Source organism: Argiope bruennichi, chromosome X2 (assembly GCF_947563725.1).
Source record: "Argiope bruennichi chromosome X2, qqArgBrue1.1, whole genome shotgun sequence".
In the NCBI taxonomy this organism is placed as follows: Eukaryota; Metazoa; Arthropoda; class Arachnida; order Araneae; family Araneidae; genus Argiope; species Argiope bruennichi.
In genome coordinates, this window is record NC_079163.1 from 131,057,872 (window position 1) to 131,084,736 (window position 26,865).

A 26,865-nucleotide genomic window follows, 5' to 3' on the forward strand; every position below is an offset into this window, starting at 1 on the left:
TTATATAATAATAATATATCAACACAGTTCTGATTTTTATATGTAACACTTGAATCTGAAAATAATAATATGAGATTCAAAATACTCTTATTATAACATAAATATTCAAAACAAATGACATAAAAATGTGTAATTGCAAAAGATAAACTTTAACCCACTAGTTAGCCAATTAGTGATGAATATTTCAACCTTGTCGACCAATTTCTAGTAGTGGGTGAAACTTAATGACCCAAAATTAGGACATCAAGAAGGAGGACGTAATTCTTATTTTCTCTTTACTCTCATCCAGGAATATTTATTTCCAAAGTGGGGAACAACATATCCAGGATAAAAATAGAAAGAGATAGAAATTAATTGTGAGGTTGACCCTATACTCACATCTCAATAAGACTTAAGACTGAGGTATTTGAATTTATGTTGTGATGGCGCCTATCACATCATCATCATGAAAAAAAAAAAAAAAAAAAAAAAAAAATTAACTCTTACGAGTGGAGACAACAGGCCAACCTAAATCAGGGTTTAAGTGGAAGAAACATGAGAAATAAAAGGATTTTTTTTAATTTAAATTATTATTCATGACTTAATTTTAATTTTTCTGGTGGATAATATGTTCTTAATTTTGATACATGGGCAATATCAGTAGCTTTGTTTGTTAATGCGTTTGGTTTAGTTATTTCATAATTTACATCTGAAATTTCAGTTACTATTTCATATGGATTCAGTTACTATTCATATTTGTCTCGTCAGCGGTATTTGTTCCTTCACGCGGAGCGTGGGGGAAAGTTAGGCTTTTAGCCGATTCAGCAATTTTACCCTTACAAGCTACTCTTGAATTAATTAAGTAGTGAAAGTGGAATTGGATCACGAAATAAGAGAATATTTTTAGAATGAAATTACTATGGGTTAAATTAAGATAAAACCTCGGAAATTAATTAAATTAAAATTAGAATTAAAATATTATTACACACACACACACACACACACACACACACACACACACACACACACACACACACACATATATATAAGCATATTTTTTCAAAGTTCTCTGCTATATTGATAGAGTTTTGCATAAATACTATTTATTCTTGCATTTGTGGCAACGCAAGAATTCTTATATATTACGGAACATTCGATATTACTTAAGCTTGAATTGAATTTCGTTTATAATAAGGGAAACATATTATTATTATTAAAAAAAACTTTTGAAAAGAACTTGCATCATTCTCTCTTTACAGATTGAATGAAATGTATTATTATTATAATTAAAAAAGTTTTTGAAAATATCTTCTCTTTTTACAGATTGAATTTTGAAACAAATGTAACTTTTTCTTAATAGAGGAAGGAAATGATATATTTTCAGAGTTGAAAATTTTATTTTCTATTTTCTTATTGAGATGGACACCACATTCCTATATTAATAAGTCTAAACTTTTAAAAATGATATAGTAAAACACGGAATATGGAGTAAAGTCTATTATTTATTAAATATTTTCTCTGAAGAGTTATAAAATCAATATTCTTTAAATGTATTGAGAAAATATCAAATGCTGTATTAATCACATGTGTTTACAGTATTGTGCAAGGAATAATTCTATCGTTTTATAAGGGAAATAACAGTCTAGAAAACGAGAAATACATAGTTATTACGACGCGAGGTCTTTATTCGCCTACTACTGAAAATTTCCCATCATTTTCGAGCAGAAAAAGAACTAGAAAGGATACAATTTTTGAAAAAGAATTTTCAACCAATTGATCGGTAAATGTTACGCCAATGATGAAAACATGTAGTACATTTAAGGAAATAGATACTTGAAGATAAAGAAGAAAGATTATGCCAAATGGAATAATCATTTGCTCAATATTTTTAAAATTTAGACATGATGACAGTCCTGGACAGATTACTGTTTAAATTAAATATAATCTAGGTATTATTTGTTCAGCAGAAAACAGCCTCATTAATGCAAAACTACTTTTAAAGTTAACACACGTATGTATAGAAATATTTTTTTTTTTCTGTAGAGATCAGCTCGCTTCTTCATTAATTCCAAAAAAGACAATTCATTTTTAATGAAATTATGGTAAGAATTTTGGAATCTGTATGTTTTTCAGTTCAAATATTAGTTATACATAATTTAGAGAAACCACTAGAAAGATTTCTAACATTCTTAAAGACTGGTCAACGTGTCCATTCACAAATAATGGGGAGATAAAGTATTCTTGTAATCGCTATCAAAAGAAGCTTTCTTTATTGCGAATGGACGCTTATAATGTGTACTAATTCTGCTTTGAAATATCCTTACTAATAAAACTTCGTTACTTTACTAATGATGTTTTGAAATATCTTTGTTAATAAAACTTCGTTACTTTTATTGAATATAACTATTTTATTTGTTAATCATAATATTTTCATTGATAATAAAATGCAGCTCATGAAACATATATAGCAATTAAGTGCAATATTTTGAGTAAAAACTATTTTATTTATGGAATACATTCTTTTATTCAAAGTCACAAAAATTAGTCCTTAATTAATAATATGAGAACTTGATATGTGTTATTAATATCTTTTTAAGGAATAATTATAATTAATAGTATGGATTATCAACTAAATCATGAAGCTTAGTCCTAAATGATAAATCAATAATGCGAATCAATGCTAAAATAAGTATCAAGTTTCTCATGAAATGCTTTATCTCATACAACTAAGTATATATTGACTCGATGGATTAAATATTTCATTAAGTTTTTATTTTTTGAACTGTCATTTGTAAAGGACATGCAAAGAAAGATAAAGAATAAGCATAAATGAAAAAAAAATTACTTATTTGGAGTAAAGAGAATAAGTATATTAAATATAAAATTTTTTACATTTTTGTTATGTCATTAGTTAAGTTAAAAACACATTATCGTTGTTTCATGGAAGCAATAGGTTTTTCTTAATAAATGTCAATTTCAGCTTTCAAAAGGGAAACAGAAAATTTATAAAAAAACACTGGTACTTGCAAATTAGACTTCAAGCACAGTTTCATTGAATCGCAATCTTTGGACCAAGATTAAAATTCTGCTCATTGATGAATCAGGGAAAAAAGAAACGTTCAACGTTGTGATTCTTTGCTATTCCAAGATAATATTCTGTTAGAAATTAAGCATAGCAAAGGGGAAAAAAAGAGACAATGTTAAAATAAATCCATTTCTTAGTTTTTGTGTAGAAGAAAGAATTTTTCTAGCCGAAATTAAATGCAGCTGAAGCAGAAAATAATACAATTTTGAAATAAATACATTTCACAATTTTTATGTAGAAGAAATAATCTTTTTAGATGAAAAGTGCGAATATGACAAAAATATGAATTTTTCACTTAGAAAAACAATGTGTATAAAGCTTGCTAGATAGAAAATGTCTTATAATTTTTTACTTACCTTAAACCGATGAACCATTTTTGAGTCCTTGGCTCTGCTAAATAATCAGAAGTGCATCTGTCTGACAAATGCACAATTTTTTCCAATGCAGGTGGTTATATCCCGCACTTCGATGCAGAGGAGTGATTGGAAAAAGACGTAATAAAAAAAGATGCAGCAGGTGAATGAATTTTTCGCTCATATTATTTTCGGAAACTACGCAAGTACTTCTAATGTCTTTCCGAACTTCATTTATGAATATTAATATATACGGCCTTTGAACGCGGTTTTTCATCTTCGAATGAATTCCTAATATGTCTAGTCTAGAGGGAATTTTGAGGTTTATTGAAATACATTTCATTTGATTGATCGTAAATGGAAACAATTGTGGTTGAACGATTTCTCAAGAGCTTTTGCCATTTTGTTAATATTATGCAACTGAGGCATATTTGATAGATATATTGTGTATTAATCTTTTATGTGTCTTCCCATTTCAATAAACAACTAAAGAATGTACATAGATATTAGTTTTTGAAGTAAATGCTGTAACCTGTGAAAATTCTTCAGGAAAGGTTTGAAAGAGTAATAAACCAGTCAACAAATATACTTGTTAAATGCTTATACTACTTTAACTGACATTACTTTGATAATCATATTTGATTTAAATGAATTTTATGCAAGAAAAATTATAATTAAATAATGCACTATAACGATGTTTGTAATCAATGTAAATTAAATTCAGTTAAGTGCAGTTAATTAAATTCAGTTCAGTTAAGTTATTTAATTTAATTGTTTTTATTTGTTTTAACAGCTCCTACATAAAATTTTAAAAAAATTATGTTTCTTTAATTAAATATGTGATATTTTATGATCATTCTTAAAAAAATAATTCAATAAAAAATCAGATTTTTTTTTTTACTTTAGTTGTTTTTTCTTTAATCTTTTTTCTTTGAAGAACAATTCTCCCCAGCTCAAAATTACATTTTATTCTTTGAGGATTTTCAGAAATGCGCATACTAATAGCCATTTGTTTCCTTAAATTTCAATAAAAAATTAATATGCAATAACCAGCGAATATAAAAATATGAAGACTTTGTTTTTATCGTGATGTTTTGATTTTTTTCATTAATACAAATTATATTAAAGCATCAATCCCTCAGTTGTGACTCTTTTATTGGAACTGTAATATTTCATACGATTATTTCAATGTTATAGTTTTCTTTTTCCCCCCTTAATAATTTTCTCATTTAACCCTTAACTTGGAAAGTGCGGTCTGTGATGTGCGGTCTAAAGATGCCCTTTCAGTCACCCCTATTCTATTTTTAGCTCAATTGAATGGATTGACCTGTAGCTTCCTGTTTCGTGACCTTCACTACACATGCACTTTTTCAGCCGGTTTCAGTGGATGCTTTTAAAAATATTTCAGCTATTGCTTAGCTCGACGTCTGTGAGACCACAGCTCCCTCTTAGTGTTCCAGTTTTATACAAGCAGATGGCTCTAAAACTTGGTTTTCGAAACACCATCCAACCTACTGATCCTTGTTATAAAGCAGAGATTCAGAGACTTTTAAATGAAGCAGAAAGTGATTTTAGTGATGAGGATAATTGTACAGAAAATTTTTTCGATGAAAGTTCTCATTCGGGTTGATTCTGATATGTATGTTCAAATATAATTAATTTTTTTAGTGATAATGTATTTTGAAAAATTTGTAAAATATATTAATATACTAAGAGAAATATCTACAGAATTTATGGGTTTATTTTTATACTTGCACTTAACCTGTATGTTTAAAATGCCCTCGAAAACCGATGATGCCAATAAAAAAAGGGTCAATTTTACACATTCTCAATTTTTATTTTTTATTTTTGCATACTGGAAAATACCTTTGCATACTTGAAAAATAATTATGATTTAAAAATAATAAGAAATATATTTTTTCCAGAATATTATTTGTTGTGATATGTAATTTGAGAAGAAAATGTATTATCCAATGCAATTACTTTTTTCAATGATAATATATTTTGAAAATTTCTAAAACATATTTGTATATCAAGAAAAATATCTGCAGAATATATTGACAAATTTTCATACTAATACTTTTATTAGAAAATTAAATTTGAGTGTAAAGAAAATGTGGCCTAGTAAACCACACCTCCCCAGTTAAGTCCTAACTTTTCACCTCCCCAGTTAAGGGTTAAAAGATAGCTGAACTTATGCAAATAAAAAATTATGTTTCATTAAATGTTTTTATATTGATAAATCTTTTTTATTACAGATTTCACAAACGTGCTTTGCCTAACGGACTTCCACCGTTTACAATTCAATGCGACAATATATTACTTTTCCATGATTCTGAGAGCTTTGAAAATATTACATATATATTAACTATTACCAAACAAGAAAAAAAATTCCTAAACAATGGCGATTTTACATGTTTAAGAGTATAAGTTAACATTGTGCCTTTTATAATTTTCAGATATAGATGGAAACGTGTCATATGAGAGAGGATATATAGATATGTGTCATATGAGAGAGGATATATAGATATGTGTCATATGAGAGAGGTTTTGTCAGATCATGCTTTCGAAAGCTTCGCCTCTTTACATCATTTTGAAAAACCAATTTGATGATTCACATTTCTCTTTTCTTTTCGTTAAGACGGCTTCTTGATTAGAATTTATCACATCACCTGAGTATTATTACTTAGAACTGCAAAGAGAAGAACGATATATATCGAAAATAGTCAAATTAATTGTTAGTTTTCGAAAATTTAATATTGCTACTTTATGAATCTTCCTTATATATCTTTATAATTCTGCCTTCAAAATCTTTCAACTAATCAAGGAAATTGCTCTCGACATGAAATGAATTTCGCTCTGTACAGTTTCTTCTATCTTTTATGATAGGAATTTATATTTTGTGTCAAATCTTTCTTTTGGATACATTTGAAGTCATTCAGTTTTTACCTAGAATTTAAAATTTTTTTGATCGATTGTTATTATTTACGCTTATAACTTTTTAATTACCCTGATTTCTTTCATATTGGTATGATGGAATTCTGTTCATAATGATGGAATGTTTGATTCTTTAATATTGTAATTAAATTTATCATCATATTTATATTTATATAATTGATTTTGAATAGTTGAATAGTGAATTTTGAATAGTTGTGTGTTCCAAATTATAGAGTACTATTCTAATATTTTTAGAATTTAATCAATAATTGATTGATCAATTTTAATTCAATATAAACGAGTCCTATTTGATAGAGAATTTAAGAAAAAAATTGGTTGCAAGATTCCATAAGGTTTATAACATTGATTGAATAAAATTATATAGGAGGTAAAAAAGTGTGAATTAATTATTAATAAAAATAGTTAAAAATTTGATTTTTTTAAAGCATTCAAAGGTAGAATATTTGAAATAAAAATTTGGTGGTCAAAGCTAAAATCGTAAAAACATCAGAGGTTAAAAATAATATGATAAGTCATCATGAATAATATTAGAAAAGAGTGACAAATTATTAAAAATTTAAATAGATATTATAAATTTTAATTTATTTGAAGTATTTCTATGAGTATCTCGCTATTTTAGAATTTTGTTATTGACTTTTTTTCAAGCGAAAAAAAACTCCATTTTCTGACACGTTAAAAAACACAGCTTTTTAAAAAAAATTTAATGTTTTAAATGTTTATAAAAAATAAATAGACACAGATCAGACTAAATAGAAATTAAAATCCAAACTAGAGTTTAATATTGCTTAATAAGAGTTTTTAAGACAGAGACAATAAATTTATTTTTTGGCATTAAATCGGTAGTTTTATCAGAAGACAGCCTAAATAAAAAAAGTTTTCATTTGATTAAAAAAAAACACCTCTAAATTTAGTAGTTTTACAACTGATATATGACACAATGAATGAGCACAAAAAATCATTGAGAGTTTGTTTATTTGATATATTTTTTATAATAATTTTTATAATGAATTTATTTTTTCTGCGACTTGTTTTGATGTCTCAACTAGGTCTTTTCTGATGTAGTGTATGGAACAGCCTCCTGAAACGTCTTTAAAATCTGTAATCTCCAAGTGCTCGATCTTCATCTTCTTGCAGTTGGGACAAGACTATAAAGACGGGCCTGTTACGCATGAATTGACCCAAGTTGGGGCGACCGGAATGGGGAAATAAGCCTGTGGCGGATGCAGGACGAGATAGAATGGCGTTAGATTCCGACGAGTCTTTAGCCGCGTCCTAAAATACAGAAATAAATAAATAATTTACGGTAAAGATTTTAATTACTTGATTCTAGGATAGTGGTGTCTTGGTGACAGAGTTTCAGGTTAAAGAAACAGTTTTTTGAAGATTCACGGGCTAGAGGCACGATAAGTTTGTCTGTCATATGTCCTCACGTCGATATGTGGAAATTTGAAGGGAAGGTTACATGCTCATTTATTTAATGATAGTTTGGTATCAAATCATCATCTAGTCGGGCCAATGACCTCGAAGAGAATGTCAATTTGATGAATCGGTCTATTAAGGATTTATAATGCTAAAGCTAGCAGTCGGCCACAACAAATCCTGTTGATACTGCTACGTTCAGTGGTGGTGGGATAGTCAGCTGTACACAAGAAGAAGTCATAATGTAGTCATAAATTCATTATCAGATTCAAGCCATCGTATAGCTTCAAAAAGGGATGCTGATATACATAAATTTTAGTTAATAGGTCTCCAATCAACAATTTGTTCATATGAACCGAGACAATAGATTAATATTAGAAACGTTTAGGATAGATATTCAAGAAGATTTAAGAATGATATAAAAATTATCAACAAGTCAAAATTAAATTTCCATTTTGAACAATTATTAAACATTTGTGATTGTAATCAAACGCAGATTATTCTTTCCATTGTTTTTTTTTTTGTTTCAAAAAGGATCTAAAAAAATTCTTAAAGAAATTTACACTCAAGACTCTTGTACATATACAAGAACTTCGCTGCTCCATATATATCTAAACATTTAAGGCACCCAATTCGTGCGTGTAATATTTATTCATGATAATTATTAATAATAATTTAATAGCAGTTTAAGGAAATGTTGTACAAATTTTACTTTCTCGTATGAGAGCAAGTACGGTAATCGTCAAAAAATTTGTCATCGTCGGAATTCGGGATTTTGACGAATCTCGAAGTTTGATATCTTCCGAAAAGCACATTTTTGGCATTATGCCTGTCTGTCTTTGAACATGATAACTCAAAAAAGCATTGAGATTAGCAGCTGAAATTCGTTATATAGAATTACGACCAAGTTCGTAGATTTCTATCAAAGTTTGAACGAAATCCATTCAGAGAAAGACTATCTGTCCAGCTGTTCGACTACAAGTGGGTGTCTCAAAAACCGTCACAGCGACTTTTATTCCTGAAATATTGATCGTAGACATATACTGTAGATACAAAGTTGCGTAAAAAAAGGTTAAAATTGCTATGAAATCAATTAAAGTTTTCAGGGGATTAAACTTTAAAAAATACAAAATTTAAATTTTTATACGGACGAGGTACAAAAAAATTCCCACTGAGTAAAATGTGCTGCATCCTCTAATAAGGTCATGCACGAAATTTCAGCATTTTATCACAAAAAGTCTCAAAGATATGAAATTGTGTAAATGCTGACTTAAACCACTTTTCGATGCCTGGATATGAGTTCGCAAAGAAAAAAAATCATGTCGGATGTTCGTGTTCTAGGGGTCGTACACAAATTAACAAAGAAAGTAATGATTGAATAAATAAATAATAATTTTACTATTTATTAGTTCAAAAGTATTAAATTTGTATGTGTAGAAATAATAACTTAAAGGAAAGATTACACAAGGAGAGATTACTTTAATGAAAGATTACATAAGATTTTTTATAAGTTCACTGACTGTACTATTTTTAAGTTATATTCTGTAATTCATAATATAAAATTTTAAAGTATTTTTCAGGAAACATAGATTTTAAAATTTGTATTTAAAACTGAAGATATGAATCATATTTCATTTTCTTATGATGCATTCTTGCGTCGCGTCATCTGCACTGAAGCTGTAAACATTTGCATTTTAATTTATGATTGATCCTTCTCCAACTTTGTTTTAACATATCATAGGAATTTTCATGATAAAATTCTGAAATTTTGTACATGACCTTATTAGAGGAGGGAGCTCATTTTACTCACTAGGAATTTTTTTGTACGGGGTCCATATAAAAATTCAAATTTTGTATTCTTTAAAGTTCCCTGAGAATTTCCCCTGAAAATTTTAATCGATTTCCTAACATTTTGCACTTTTTTTTACGCAACTTTGTAATTTACAATATATGTCTACGATCAATATTTAAGGAATAAAAGCCGCGGTCAAGGTTTTTGAGACACCCTGTATAACTACAAAGCGCAGACAACTAAGTAGATAAAATTTAGTTCGCAGATTAATTATGAAAAATGTAGATTTTTATCAAGTTTTGAACCAAATCTGTTACAGGATCGACTGTCTGTTGGGGACTTCCAGTTACGCAATAACCCATAAACGCAATGACTTCAATCAATGAAATAGCTGTGTTATCTTAAAGCTACAATTGTCAAATATTGTTGTCAATCAGCGTTCAAAATACATATTTTCGTGATCAATGCAATCAAAATGCTAGATTCAAGCCAAAGATCCATCAATGCAGCTCATCAATGCCATGCAAAGTATTTGTGGCTCACCCGAAGGACGTGCGATAAGACCTTTATTGTTAAGAAAGTTTGGGGAAGGCCACTCCCGCTGATTTGGAATAATTAAAATGGAAGAATCGGATTGATTTTTATAATATTGACGACTCTATCATTTCTAATTATTTCATGTCACAGTTGATTGTGGAAGAAATTATGACTTAGATTCGCAATATACTTAAAAAATTGATTAGATCATCTTATGAGATTTAACTATTAGAAGTAAATCAAACTTTAATGGTTCTTTTAAAATCATTTTTTAAAGCCTATAGACTTAGCATTGATTCTTATTTTTCTTTGACATGCGAGAATCTGTTTTAATGCTCTTATAAAACTTTCAAATTGCTTTACATTTTCAAGAAATAAAATGACTTAAAAAAGAACACTGACTATAATTACGTATCAGAAAATTTGTATTTGCATTTAATGGATAACAATCGAAATCTGAATGGAAATTCTGAAGAGAAATTTCACCTTTGATGACCTGATGACAGAGATATAGCTTTGAGATAGATATATATAAGATATTAAATAGATATATATTAGCATATTGAAATTGGAGAGATTAGTATATTAAGATTGGTTATTCGACATAGGGTTATCGAAGAATCCACTGTATATGTAACATCGTGCACGTTCAATCCACTTCTATGAATCACACTTCCTTAGGTTATTGTGATTGGAAAGCTTAGAGAATGAGGTGCCAGCTTAAGTGTAGGCTTCCTCATCTGACATAACTCGATCTGTCCCAAAATAACCTTTATATAGTTTAAAAAAATATTTTCAGTGAATATAATTGTATTTACAAGATTTTCAAAATGTGATTATTATATGCGGCATTATCATAACATCCATGGTTATACCTCCAAACCATATGCTTAGAATATGGAACTTGTTCAAAAATTGAGATGAGAAAAAAATATCATATATTCTTCAACTGGCTTCATTTCAGAGCAAGAAAGTTCATACATTGCCCGTTGATTGAGCCCGATGAGTACACAGCTCTTAGAAAAATGGATTTTTAGTGCTTACAATTTTCAGAATCTTCTTAAATATTAGTCATAGATAAAGCTACAGCCTAACGATATATTTCAAAAGTTACTATATGTGCTAATAGAGAAAGAATTATAAAAAGTTTATGGATGCTAAAAAAAAAGTATTTTGGTAGCGAGGCCAATTTATTAAATATTCACACATAAAAATATTGTTAAACGGAGAAGATAAATAATATGTAAAATATCACTAATTCTGATAAATTAATTTGCCTTCAGAAGTAGCAGAAGTCTTTTCCTTTACAGCTTTTATACAGGCTCTTTTCTTTTTTTACAAGCAAGTCATTGATTCATTTCATCCTAGTGAATGAATCATCACAAATTCTTTAATTTCTTTTTGTGATTTAAGCTTCTTTTTCTCTAAAGAAATAATTAGTTTTAACAACGAGCAAATCGAATGACAACAGCCTATATTTCAAGTGAAAAAATATATGTTAGAGATATGCCTCTGTTGAAGACAAGATCTTTTGAGCATTAAAATCATAACTTTTGATGTTTTGGATATTTTAGATAAATAGAAAATATATATTATCATTAGAATTTAATTTATATCATTAGAATTTAAATCTGAATTATTAGAAAGTTATTGAAGCTTTCAATTCCTAAAATACAAATCAAGGTAATAAAGAACCAAGAAGAGTTCCAGTTTTGAATTTTGTCCTTCTTTATATCAAGGTGGAAAAGCAGAGAATCCTACATGATGATTATACCCATTGAAATAAAGTTGCCTATTTTTCAAGATCTATAGAATATGCTTTTTGTGGTAAGGAATGAACTGCATACGCTACCATAAACAAGTAAGTCGGGAACCAAATTATATCTTGCTCTAAATCTCTTGCTATGAGAATAGAAATGATATATTCCATGTTTTAGAAAACAATACGATAGAATTTCATCTTTTCCAGATGTCCAGATACCAGACACGGTTGAATATCCTCTGACATAATACATAAATTTTAGAGAAAGAGTTTTTGAAAAGAAGTAAAAATTATTTTCTTACATGCTGAAGTTGGAATTCTACTATATCTTCAGCTGAAATTGCAGGTTCACTTCCTGGTGGAACCATTTCATCCAGATCAATATTTCCGACATGCTGGGAATTGGCACAATATGATACCAAAGTAGTAAGAGTGCATTGCTTCCTGCAACATTCGTCAACTACACCATTGCGGAGATTTGTAGTCATTTCAACTTCGGTGGTGGCAGCAGCTCCTTCATTGCCTGAGTTTCTGCGGGACAGCGGACGAAGTATCTCAACGACTGATCTTTTGTTGGTGCTTCGATCAAATACTGAAAGATAATGCAAAATTTCAATGAAAGGATTTTATTACTTTTACGAGCACTTTTATTCATTAATAATTAATGAGTAATCTTGTAATAATCGGCAAAATTGAAAATTGAATGGCATTTTCATTTATTGTGCAAAATTATAAAAGTTGAGATTGAATTTAACCCCTTACATAGATAACATACCATGTAGATAGTTTCTCTATTGCTATTCCATATTGAAAACATTCTAGCGGTAATGGTGCGTTAAATCACGCAAGATAATTTATTAACACTTGTGTATGTTAGCATTAAGCATCAAAGGCTTGCAAGGGGGTCAAGAGAAAAAAGAATTTCCCTAATTAGTACATTGCTTACTTGAATGATAATGTATGAAGTTACTGAAAAAGTCACCTTTTCGAAGAAATAAAGAATTGAAATTATTTTGGAAAAGAAAACGATATTTTCGGTAGTTAAAATGGTTTTCCCTTTTATCTGCACTCGGACGCGTCTTCTTATGCCTGTTGCGGTTATTTATAGTTTTTCGTTTAATACTATCATTTGTCAATGGTTTATTGAGAACGCAATCCTTGCATAATCGATGTTCTTATGGAACAAAAAATTCATTATTTGCGACAAAAATGATAATTGTCATTTGAAATGCCTATTTGAATGAAGTAAATAACGGATTTCATTTATTTTTGTGAACAATATTAAATTGGCCTCATTTTAATATAGAAACAAGTTTGCAATTTATAATATTTGAAACGAAATTCTGAGATTGTTCATACAATGAAATTGTGCAATTTTATTAAATTAACAAGCAATTAATTAATACCTAGTGAATGAAAGTTATTGGGATACTGGTAAAATAAATCCCATAACGTAATGTAACGAATACCCAATTACCATTTCGTCCGTTTGAGTTAGTCATTCTCTGTACTAAAATTAAAAATTTTCTCTTTTGGCATGAAATATTATAATAGCTGGCAGAATTCATTTATTGTCCTATCAATAATAAATCTATCTCATTTTAATTTAGAAGCAAATTTACTATTTATTAAATTTGAAACAGTTTTGCGATTGATAGTGTAATGCAGTAGTGCAATTTTCGGTAACTTTATAAAATTAGCAATTGATAAGTAAATGAAATTTATTTTGATACTGTTAAAATATTTAACTTAATACAGTGTTTCCAATAGTAAATTACCATTTTGCCCTTTTGAGTTCTCAGAAAAGAAATTAAAAATTCGTTTTTAGTAGTAAAATTATAAAAATTTCTTTTTTTGTTGTTAACTAATATTTCCAATAACAGTAATATTCCTTGATGCAAACGCAGTTTTAAGATTTCCATATAAGGTAAACTTATAAACATGTTTAAATTTAATTTGCTGAAACATATAACTCAAATATAAAATTATGCAAAATAGTGTGCTCCTAAACAAATAATAAGTATTATATGAATATCATTTTATTATTAAAAGATCTCATTTTAATCTAAATAAAACCACACGCTCAACTAAACAATTTACTTGAAACCATATTTCATAAACTTTGAAATGCATAAAAATGAAATTTTTTGCCTGGTTGCATTAAATTAACCACGGTTTCCATTTTATACTATTATAATTATATATTATGCTAGTGACTTGTAATAACTCTTGCAGAAATAATATCATTCTAATGCCATATCACTTTCTGTGATCACACTAATAATTCAAGAGTTGATAAATAAAGCCTACCTTCTCTCTTAGCTCTAGGTGCATGAAATCCGCCGTGCTTTTCGCAGATGAAATTGAGAAGATCTGCTAGGCGCCTTCCACACATCCTCACCCCTTCAGCATTTTCGCTGTACAGGACGGGCAATACCACGAAACCAAAAACAAAGAGGATAGAATGCCGGAGAAGCATTTTCAGATTGGGGCTTGCTGGTACCTTTGAAAGCAGGATGGGACTAGAGAGTGATTTGCTGTAGGACTATTAGCACCTTATATTTAGTTCTGGGGAAGACAGTGCGCCTGCTCCATTGAAAGGGTAAAGAAGGAAAAGAACCTTAATTGGAATTGTTTACCGTAGTCAAAATTCGAATTAGATTCGTGATTCGGATGCCGATGAGGTGTAGCTCTAATAGCAATTTTTCTAATCAGGAATTGTCCAGTGGCCTGGAAGAGAGAGAAGATAGTAGATGACGGCTCTCTAGGCTATTTTTGAAATCGCCAATACTGGACATGATTCAGATTATTGAAGCTTCAATTATTGAGCATCCAGGGGAAGAACTCTAAATGGAACAGTGGAACAAGAAAAGAGGTTTGTTCGAAAACTATTTAGATATTTTTTATTACTTCATTGCGTTTGATTACTTTGAGATTTTTCAAGGTCTAAAATTTCAAGAAAAGAGATTTCTACATGGTTGAAAAGTAATGCCAAATAAGTGAGCTAAAGGTGTTTCATTTAATATTTTGATGTTATATAAAGTTTCCATTTTCTGGATTCAAATTCTGTGAAATGTAATTTATTTTTAGGTTACTGAGTAGGTTTCGTAAAAATATTTTATATCTGTAAATTATTAGATTATTCCAATGACTTACTTTCTAAAATGTCATACAGCTCCATTAATATTAGGAATTGTATAAGTTGAAAGAAAGCGTAAAGAATTATTTTTTGATGAATTGCTTCGACGAATTTGGGTGTGATTTCATATCTCAGAAAATGTATTTGAAAATACAAAATTACTTATATCTGAGTGAAAAAAATGCTTTATTGAAGTAGCACGATGTTGGATAAAATTTAAAGTTTACTTAGATTGTAAATTTGCAACATTTTTTATTATTATAAGGATCAATTTTTTTAATCTGTTTCGAAGTTGAGAGCAAAATGCATTCATATATTGAAGTATAAATATACAAAAAATTATTTTCTATTAAGATAATATAGTAATAACAATATTCTTTTAATTAATTTTATTGAAATTACTAATAAGAAATTATTAATATTGAGAAATTTAATTAAAAATAGCAACTGATAAGAACAGCTATATTCAAACTGTTGCCAGAAGCAATTGTATATCAAAAATCTCTGAGATGGCAATCGAAGAGAACCATAATTTGAACTGAAAGATTATGGTAATATGTAAAGAATGATGATTTCTTTCTTCAGAAATCTTCGAAAAAATCGTGATAGGGGAACGCTTTTTTCCTTGACTGCAGTTATTATTTTTACTAAATTTGTTACTCTTTTTGAAATATAATATATGCGGGTTTTTTTTTGTTTAATCTATATATTCAAGAAAAGCTGTTGGAACTGATGCTGAGAGCCTTTATTACATCTATGCATGGTATCCACTCTAATCATGTCCCAATATTTAATTTCTAAGCCTTTAGAAGAAAACATATACATTCAGCTGAAAAGAAATACGTTAAATGACCTAAAGGATTATATTTTATGCTGTTTGGGTCAATAAATGCACTACTGAAAAAATTGAAGTCCAAATTTTTATACAGTCTCTTGGTTCTATTAATTCATTTTAATAAAACATTCTTGACACACTGATGTTTCACGCAAATGAAGTAACACACTTATATGATTAAATCCGACCGAGTTATGAAGCTTTGAATATCCCCGTTTTCATAAAATTTATATGGCTATCAAGAGGAAGACTTACCAATCACCGCACGCCGACTCTCGAAGCGGGCTCTAGTTGGCTTGAACTTAGGAAATTCAAAAAGTTTTAGCTCGGTTAGTGTTGTTCATAGAATAATGGAACATTATCTGTTTAACATATTAGTGAGGGAAAAATCTTTCATTAAATATAAATAATAGATTTGGGAGACTGTATTTATATTATATAATTTTTTCAAAATATATGTATTAATTGAAAAAAATACATAAAATATAAATCTTTATGTCAAGTAGAGTATTTTTTCCGAGCTAAAAGTGTACATCTGTTTCTGAAGGTTTAGAAATTATCTATAGGACCAGCTTTAAAATAGATACTCTGTGTTATCTTCCAATGCACTTTAACAGAGTAACATGTGATGGATATAACATAAAATTATCGTTTTAACAGTCAGTATTTCATAAAGTTTTCTAAATTTTACCTTTAATACAATGTCTTTCAGATTAGAACTTTATAATAAGGTATGAAAAAAGTTCGATTTTTAGTGGAAATAATGAATAATTTTTAATCAGCATTTTTCATTTCCGAACAGATATCTTTATAAAACCGTTCGGATTTTGTTTATATTTTCATTTTTTGGAAAATTTGTGATGTTTGGCCGCCATTGGTAACGTATACGGCAACGATTGGCGAGATTCGCAGCCGCCGTTGAGGGTTATTGTTTTATATATATACTAGCCGCCTTTGGCGACCAGCCGGTTCGCCAATCTTAATGTTCGTTAAAATTTTAATAATTAAATATTTTATGCAATTCCAACTTTAATAGATTCTTCAGCAAAATATTTTAAAACTTCAAATTTTGATAGTCATATAATTCACTCATAATATTATAAAGGCCTTCAGTCATAACGTGATATGTATCTCTCTAATTTTCTGTTACCCCTCGTAGAATTTATGCTTTAAATTAAAGTGTAAATGATTCATCTGCAATTAATATAATAATATTTTTTACTGAAACAAAGCATTTTTTTAATAATATGATTACTGATAATAGAGTCACTGAGCGTTTAAACTTTATGGGCACTAAAGAATATCTTTCTTAATTTATGTAATATCTCAAGAATTTGTCAACAAAATTTTCGCAGATTCATCATGAACAGATCGATTAATGAACAATGTTTACTTTTAAATGCATCAAACACTAAGAAAATAAAATGAATCGTTTAAAATAATCGGTCTAAAACAGGTTTAAAAAAACTACTTAAAAAACGATGTAATTCAAACTATAAGCATATACAAAAAAATATATAACTAACATAAATACAATTTAATTACAAAAGCATGCAACTAACCTAAAAATAATTTAAATCATTGAAAACAGGTTTAAAAAAAACTACTTAAAAACGATGTACTTAAAACTATAAGCATATACAAAAAATATATAACTAACATAAATACAATTTACTTACAAAAGCATGTAACTCACCTAAAAATAATTTAAATCGTCTGTTGCAAGTGGTTGTCATGACAACAATCAGAACAATGCGCATGCGTGAATTTTCTTCGGAAACTTCTTTTCCTTTTCCAGCTGTGTTGCCATAGAAACCGGCGCACAGCTGTTTACACGTTTATGTTTATCTATTCAGATTTTATAATATCTAATCAGAGTAACGGTGAATATCAGTGTTTTCGTGTTCGTCAATAAATGTTAATTTTTTTAATAACATGATTAACGAAAACAGAGTCACTGAGCATTTAAACCTTATGGGAACTAAAAAATATCTTTCTTAATTTATGTAATATCTCAAGAATTTGTCGACCAACCGGTTCGCCAATCTTAATGCCCGTTAAAATTTTATATTTAAATATTTTATGCAATTCCTACTTTAATAGCTTCTTCATCAAAATATTTTAAAACTTCAAATTTTGATAGTCATATAATTCACTCATAATATTATAAAGGCCTTTAGTCATAACGTAATATGTAACTCTCTAATTTTCTGTTAACACCCGTAGAATTTATGTTTTAAATTAAAGTGGAAAGAATTAATCTGCAATTAATATAATAATATTTTTTACTGAAACAAAGAATTTTTTTATAATCTGATTAATGAAAATAGAGTCACTCAGCGTTTAAACTTTATGGGCACTAAAGAATATCCTTTTCAATTTACGTATTATCTCAAGAATTTGTCAACAAAATTTTCTTAGATTCATCATGAGCAGATCGATTCATTAACAATGTTTACTTTTAAATGCATCAAACACTAAGAAAATGAAACGAATCGTTTAAAATAGACGGTTTAAAACAGGTTTTAAAAAAACTACTTAAAAAACGATGCACTTAAAACTATAAGCATATACAAAAAATATATAACTAACATAAATACATTTTAATTACAAAAACATGCAACGAATCTAAAAAAAATTTAAATCCAGTCCGCATCGGTTGATAATAATTCGTCAACACAATGCGAAATTCGGAACACAAAGCGCATGCGTGAATTTTCAACGCCAGTTACGTAACGCAAATACGTGATTTTTTTTCTACGCCAGTTGGGGTAACGCTATGCGGATTAGAAATTTTTAATTTCCTTTATTCTGTTTTATTTTTATTCAAAAGTTCTTCAGAATGAATCTGAAGGATCGATTAATTAACAATGTTTAATTTTAAATGCATCAAACATTAAGAAAATAAACAGAATCGTTTGAAATAATCCGCCGAAAAATACTAACCCTAGCCTCATTACTGTTGGGAGAAAAAAAACCCGGAAGCCTTACTCATTTGGCAATGGCGAAAATGGAAGATTTTTTTGGCGGAAAAGTTGGCGGTGGGGAAAATGAAAGATTTTTTTGGCGGGAAAGTTAGTTTTTAATTAATAATTAAAATTCTAATTAAAATTTCAAAAAAAGGGACCCCAGGTGCACATTCCCGACCTCTAAGGTATATATGTACCAAATTTGATAGCTGTATGTCAAACGGTCTGGCCTGTAGAGCGCCAACACACACACACACACACACACACACATTGAGCTTTATTATAAGTATATAGATATATATGATTAGAAGAGCTTGTGTGGCGGAGGTTGGTTGTGCTTTTAATTTGAATACATAATTTTAAGAAAAGTCTGAGTGCTGCGTTTTATTTGAGATATTATGTGTTTTCTTTAAGAATATGCTCGTGACATAACAACACGCTCTATTCCGAGAACCAGAGTTAGTGAAGTGCAGTTGCTACTAGTTTGAATTTTGATTTTAAAAATGTTTAAGAACGTTAGAAAAGAAGATTTAGTGCTTGTACTGAATGAAATTGTAGAAGTAGCGACGATTGACAGGAAGTTAGTTGAGCTAAAGAATAAACTAATTGAAAGCGAAGAATATAAGAAAGATGAAGAGTTTATTAGAAATTATTTGATTTCGACAGTTTAAAATAAAAGACAAGAACAGGAAAATAAAAGACGAGTAGAAGAAAATCGAAAACAGGCAGAGGAAAACCATAGGAGAGAAATGGAAGAATTACAATGCGAAGTGAAACTAGCCAGATTGAGGAATAATGAAAACGCAAGTTTGAGTGGTAGTGATCGCAAAGGAGGTGAAAACGGAATGTCTCTCTATAAACTTATTAAAGGAGTGGCAGTTTTGACAATCTCTGCACCACAAAACACAGAATCATGGAATATATTTTTCGATTCGATTGAACGAGCCTTTAGACATAAGAAAGTTCGAGAAGAACTTCAAGCGGAAATCCTGTTGAGATTACTTGGTGACAGGGCTTCGAATGTGCTGGTCTGTATTCATGAAGAAGATATGAAGGATTATAATAAAGTGAAAACTTTAATTTTAAAAGAATTCGAACCAACACCTCATGCTTGTCTGGAAAACTTCCGAAGGGCAAAGAGAAACTTGGGAGAAATTCATATGCAGTTTGTATCCAGATTGACGTCTATGTGGGAATATTATTATTAAATTGAGAGAAGTAAAAGATTTTCAGGCCCTGAAAGAACTTATAATTTCGGATAAATTGTTTGACTCGTTGGGCAATGAAACTGCATCTCATATTTCCATACGACAGTGAGAAAAATGGTTCAAACTACAGGATCTCGCTAAGGAATGTGACATTTACTTTGGAGCCAAACATAAATCGATGAGGTCCGAAGTGATTTTAGAAGACCGAACTTTTCATCTAGTAAATACAGTGAGCCACAAAATTGAGTATACACCTCTAAAATTTTTAGACTTTTTCCAATTACAAATTAAATATTGATTTAAAATAGATAATTTTTTTATCCTAGATACTTTAACCTCTGCTTTACCATCCTATAACAACACAATTCTATAGTTAACTTATTTATTACGAAAAAAGTTAAGCGATTCGAAGAAAAGATAGAAAACCATGCCACAAAATTGAGTATACACTTCTTATATTTGTAAATTTTGCCACCACTTTTTTTAGTTTCAAATTTTCTTTGAAGAATTTCAGGAGTAGCTGCTGCTTATAACACGTGCTATTGCACTTCAACGCTTTTAAATAGTATTTTTTCTCATTAAAAATCGTAAAATGAGCTCTCGTTGAGAAACTACTGAATCTGAACGTTTATTGGTTGTAAAATGGTCGAAAGAGGGCAAATCTCTTCGAGAAATTGCTTCGTTGTTTGGTGTAACTCATGGTTGTGTCCAAAAAATACTACAGAAGTATAAAAAAACTGGATCAGTGGCCAATATTCCTGGAAGAGGACGTAAAGAAATACTGAGTACTACAGCGAAGAGGAAGATCATTCACTCAGTAAAAAAAGATCCGAGGGTGATTGCCTCTAAACTAGTTTTATCGATGTCCTCTACAATCGGGAAAAAGATCTCAGTTGAAACAATTCGACGTACCCTTCACCAATATGGGTTTCATGGTCGTACACCAATACGAAAGCCACTCATAAAGTATGTGAATAGACAAAAGAGAGTGATTTTCGCCAAAGAACATCGTTTAAAGCCTATTTCTTTCTGGAACACTGTAATATTTTCTGATAAAAGTAAGTTTAATCTTTACGGAAGCGATGGACGATTTAAAATATGGAGAGAAGCTGGGAAAGCACTGGCACCTGAAAACACCATTAAGACAGTCAAGTTCGGAGGTGGATCTGTCCTCGTTTGGGGTTGTATGTCGGCTGGAGGAGTTGGAGAGCTTACTTTTATTGATAGTATTATGGACAAACATGTATATTTGGGGATTTTAAATGATAACTTGAAAAAAAGTGCCAGTAAGTTGGGGCTTGGGTCAAGCTTCATATTCCAGCAGGACAACGACCCCAAGCATACAGCAAAGATTGTGAAATTATACTTGCTGTAGCATTGCAGGAAGCAATTACACACTCCAGCCCAGTCTCCAGACCTAAACGTCATCTAAAATTTGTGGTCGCAATTAGAGAAAGCTGTACATGAGCCCGAAATCGCAAGCAAGGAAGTTCTCAAGAAGGTTCTGAGAGAAGAATGGGCTAAAATTTCTGTTGAAACCACTAAAACACTAGTAGAATCTATGCCCAGAAGTTTACAAGCTGTAATTCAAGCAAAAGGTTGTGCAACAAAATATTAATTTGTAAGTTAAAAGGAAATTAATAAAGGTGTATACTTATTTTTGTGGTGTTGTTTTTCCTCTCGTCTCAGATCTTTTATTTTTTTTCGTAAAAAATAAATAAACGTAACAATTTTATTAGTATATTACGGTAAAGCATAGACTAAAGTATATAAGGTAAAAATTTCAATCATCTTAAAGCAATATTTAATTTGTAATTGCAAAAAGTCTCTAAGTTTCTAAGATGTATACTCAATTTTGTGGCCCACTGTACTTCATCAAGACAATTTAAATATGTATTATGTCTAATGGACCAACATTCCAATTGGCCTGAAGCAGTACCACTGAGAAGTTTGAAAGCAAAATCTAAGTGTGATGCCTTATCAGAAAATTTTATGAGAATCGGCATTCTGAATATTATTGCTAGTGACCAGGGAACTAATTTTATATCAAAACTAACTCAAGAATTCCAGAAAAGATTAGGATGTCATCCCAAATTTTCGTGTCCTGGATATCCAGCTAACAATGGTTTGGTTGATAGATGCAACAAGATTTTGAAACAGATGTTACATCATGTGATAAGAACTGATCCATCAAATTGCGATAAGCACATTCCATTTTTTCTGTTCGCTTACTATGAGGTTCCAAACTGTACAACTGGACTTTCACCTTTCCAGCTAATCTATGGAAGACAGGCAAGAAGTCCTTTGGCAGTGCTAAAATCAACTTGGTCTGGAGAGATTTCTTTACCTACGAATATGAGCAAATCTGTAGTGGAATATCTACAGGAACTGAAAATGAAAATGGAGGAATCTGCTGAATTGGTGAAAGTATTTGCCAAGAAGAGACAACAATCCTACGCTGATTATTTTAATAGGGGAACTGCATCGAAAAGCTTTATGATTGGAGATCTTGTGTATATACTCATTCCGGACTCGAGCAACAAATTGTATGCTCGGTGGACTTTATCTGGTGAAATAGACAGAATTGTTCCGCCACATTCCTATGTAGTCAAATTACCTGATGGAAAAAGGAGAGTGAATGTGAGCAGAACCCGAAAATTCCAGACAAGAGTTAACACTGTGGGAGTTATTTTTGAGAACGAGAAAGAATTTGGAGAAATTAAAACAGTTCCCGAGAAAGATTACTCTGGGCCTTTGAAGAAAAATGAAATGAGTGAGATTGTATCGGATCATTTACATGAACAATAGAGAAAACAGATAAAAGCCCTGATTAAAAAATATCGAGGATAATTTACCGGAAAACTAAAAAAAGCAAAAGTTGAAGGACATAAAATTCGCTTGATACGAAATATGGAACGAAAGAAACCGTACATTTATAGAATACCGGAAGCTTTAAAGAAAAAAGTTGATGAACAAGTGGATGAATTATTGGAAGCAGGATTAATAAAAGAGAGTGATGCCAACATAGCTCATCCAGTGGTCTGCGTTAGTAAGAAAGATGGGAGTTGAGACTTTGTGTAGATTACTGAACTCTGAACGTTATTACAAAACCAGATGATTTTCCTATGGAAAATGCTGTCGATTTAATGTATAGTATAGGTAAAGCTAACATCATCACAACTTTGGACCTATTAAAGGGATACTGGGCTATTCCAATGGAAGAGAAGAGTAAAGACTATACATCTTTTAAAACTCATAGAGCTCAATATCGATTTAAAGTTTTACCTTTCGGACTTAAAAATTCTGCGTTCACATTTCATAGAGTCATAAATAATAATTTAAAAGTATGCAGTGAATTCGCAAGAGCTTACATCGAGGATTTGCAATATTTCCCCCTGACTTTGAAACTCATCTGCAGCACCTGGATTGCATATCTACAAAATTAGATGAGCTTGGTTTCACTGTAAACTCGAAGAAATGTTCATCTGCGAGAGCTCAAGTCAAATATCTTGGACACATAATAGGCTCTGGGAAGCATCAACCGGATCCAGAATAAACAAGAGCAATACAAGAGTTGGAAGTACCAAGAACGAAAAACCAGCTTAAAAGTTCACTTGGTTTGCTGAACTATTACAGAGATTACATTCCAAATTACGCAGAAACTGCTCATCCCCTCACAAAATTGATGAAGAGAACCGGATTGGATTGTTGATTTTATTGGTACAAGAACCAGAAACGGCTATACTGCGCCATGCATATAGTCAAAAAGAAACAAAAGTATAAAAATTCAAATAGCGTTTAGTACAAAAAGTACAAAAATTCTATGATAAAACTCTGGATCAATTCAATGATTCGTCAGGCAAATATGAAGATTCAGATAAAATGGTAAAAACCAATTGCTTTCAGGAATTTATAAATGTTTTCGTGAGGATTTTCTCCCAACAGCGTCCGTATGTTCAGTGACAAGGAGTTAAAAAAATGTAAACGGTGAAAATTAAAATCAGGACATTCTATTAAAATATGAATAACTGTTAAAATTACTTGGCATTTGGAGCAAAAAGGAGCTCGATCACCTAAAAAGAGATATTTGTGCGTTAAGCGAGTGTGACCAATGCGGAGTCTAGTCAGTTTGACATCGAGCTCACGCATTGGGAGACAAGGCCATGATTTAATAAAGGGTTTTATACAGTGTAATTTGTTATTTGTCTGTTGGCTCCATGATTTTTCCCATAGTGAATAAATATGTTTTGTGAAAACATTCTTCGCGTCGGGGAAAGGTATTTCACGTTGCACGAACAAGGTGGCTGTTTTTGCAGCATTGTCCGCCAGTTCATTTCCCGTTATACCAACATGACCTGAAATCCAGCAGAATAATATTTCATAACCTCTATTTTGAAGTGTCTTTAAAAGACATAAGATTTCCAAGGCAATTGGATGAATTCGAATGTGAAAAGGGGAAAGTGTTTCTAAGGAACTCATGCTGTCGGTATAAATACAAAAATTACGTTCGGAGCAGAGAGAAACTTTCTGTAAAGCATGAAAAATTGCCATCAACTCAGCAGATAGAACAGAAAAGGATGCATACAGAGTGTAACCAAGTGTTTCCGTGTGGAAAACAATACCACAACCAACATGGTGGTCCGTCTTGGAACCATCCGTGAAAATAGGCAAATACTTTGAATACTGACAGCGATGAGAACAAAAAAGTTTTTGAAAAATAACAGGGGCCGTTGTAGACTTTTCAAAACCATGAAAAGGGTTTATAAAGGAAAACTGAGGGATATCCCAAGGAGGAAATGAAAATAAACCAAGTGTCTGAATATTCATATCACGGAGTTCCGAATCATTTAGGAGTAATTTAACTCTCTCACAAAATGGAAGAATGTTAGAATGTCGAGCCGTGTATAATCTCCGAAGGCGAATACGAAGTATCAAGGAGTGCATAGGGTGTTTCGGGACAGACATCGCTCGGAGGTAATAGTGTACAGATATTTTTTGGCGCCGTAAATTTAATGGCATGTGGTGAGAGACAACATAAAGACTTTCCACTGGTGAGGTACGAAATGCACCTGGACAAATTCTTAAAGCAGAATGGTGTATGGTATCTAATCTACGTAAAACAGAAGATCTTGCAGAACCATATACCATACAACCATAATCCATGCGTGCTAGAATAACTGATTCATAGATTCGAAGCAAAGATGTTCTGTCTACTCCCCAAAATGTTCTTGAAAGTACTTTGAGAATGTTCAATGATCTGTAACACCTCTTCCGCAGATGTAAAACATGCGAAAGGAAAGTGAACTTGCGATCAAATATTACTCCCAAATATTTTATTTCATTAACCACAGGTATTCCAGTATTTTGGATATGGATTATAGGATCCAAATGGATGCCACGCTTCCTGCAAAAGTGCAAACATCGACTTTTCTCAGGTGAAATCACATGCCCGTTTTCATCGCACCAATCTACCAGTTTGTTTACTGCAACTTGGAGTTGGCGCTCTATTAAGCGCATATTGCTCCCCTGGCAAGATATCTCATCATCTACATATAAAGGTCATCTACATATAATGTACCTTGGATAGATGCAAGTAAAACGTTAAGAATCTGACTAAAATGGACAATAAAAAGTGTAACACTGAGGATGCTTCCCTGTGGAACACCCTCAGCTTGAATAAAAGGATTAGAATATAAATTACCAACCCGGACACGAAATATGCGCAATGATAAAAAGTGTTTTAAAAACATGGGCAAGTTTCCTTTAAAGCCAAATTTTACAAGTGTACAGAGAATACCAAACCTCCATGCACGATCATACGCCTTTTCTAAATCGAAGACCAGATGATTTCGGCAAACAAATGCATTGCGAATTTCAGTTTCGAGTAGGACAATATTATCAAGCGCCGCTCGTCCTCTGCGAAAACCACTTTGTAGCAGTGGTATGGATGCCTTTTTCTCCAATTCATGTATTAGACGGGCATTAACCATGCGTTCAAGCGTCTTACATAGACAACTTGTGAGTGCAATAGGTCTATAGTGCAGAGGGTTAGACGAGTCTTTGCCGGGTTTAAGGATTGGAATCACAATAGCTTCATGCCATTGTGATGGGAACTTCTGTTCAATCCAAATGCGATTAAATAGAATTAACAGATTGGAAAGAGAAGTGGTAGACAAATGGCGAAGCATGTTATAAGTGATTCCATCAGGACCAGGGCTGGTATTATGAGCCTTCGATAAAGCAGCCAGTAGTTCGTGCAACCTAAATTCTGTATTGTAAGGAAGCGATTTCCGAGTGAACAAACACAAAGACTTACGTTCTGCACGTTTCTTAATCGCTATAAATGAAGGCTTATACGAATTAGTCGCTGAAACTTTTGCAAATGAATGTCCAAGAGTATTCGCGATATCTAAAGGAGAAGATAAAAATCCGTTTTCAGTATTCAGAACAGGAATGGAAAATTCTTGGTAAATTCCATTAGCTGCCTTTACCTTCTTCCAGAGTAGTTTCGGAGAAGTAAAGGAGTTGATAGAAGAGATGAACTTAATCCAGGACTCTCTCTGACTTTGCCTACGGAAACGACGAGCATTGGCTCTTGCACGTTTGAAAGCAAGTAAATTCTCTGTTGTGGGATATCTGCGGAAAATATTCCACTGCATTTTTTGTTCTCGGTGACTGTCGCGGCAAGCCTCATTCTACCACGGTCTCGGGAATTTCCTCAAACGTGGGGAGCTCTTGGGGATGGTATTGTTCGCAGCGTCAATTAAACAGTCAACTACATTTTGTACTGCCTCTGTAATATTAGTTGTTCTGACCATATTCTCAGAAA

General features: G+C 31.0%; 1 protein-coding gene across 1 annotated transcript; it reads right to left on the bottom strand.

Moving 5' to 3' along the window:
- Window positions 1-7,379: 7,379 nt before the first annotated feature.
- LOC129961038 (uncharacterized) lies at window positions 7,380-14,399 on the bottom strand. The gene is made up of 3 exons (XM_056074834.1): window positions 14,196-14,399; window positions 12,188-12,477; window positions 7,380-7,647 (listed from the first exon to the last, which is right to left on the bottom strand). The coding sequence occupies exons 1-3, from the start codon at window positions 14,362-14,364 to the stop codon at window positions 7,465-7,467; spliced, it is 642 nt and encodes a 213-aa protein (XP_055930809.1). The 5' UTR covers window positions 14,365-14,399; the 3' UTR covers window positions 7,380-7,464.
- Between the last annotated feature and the right edge of the window lie 12,466 nt (window positions 14,400-26,865).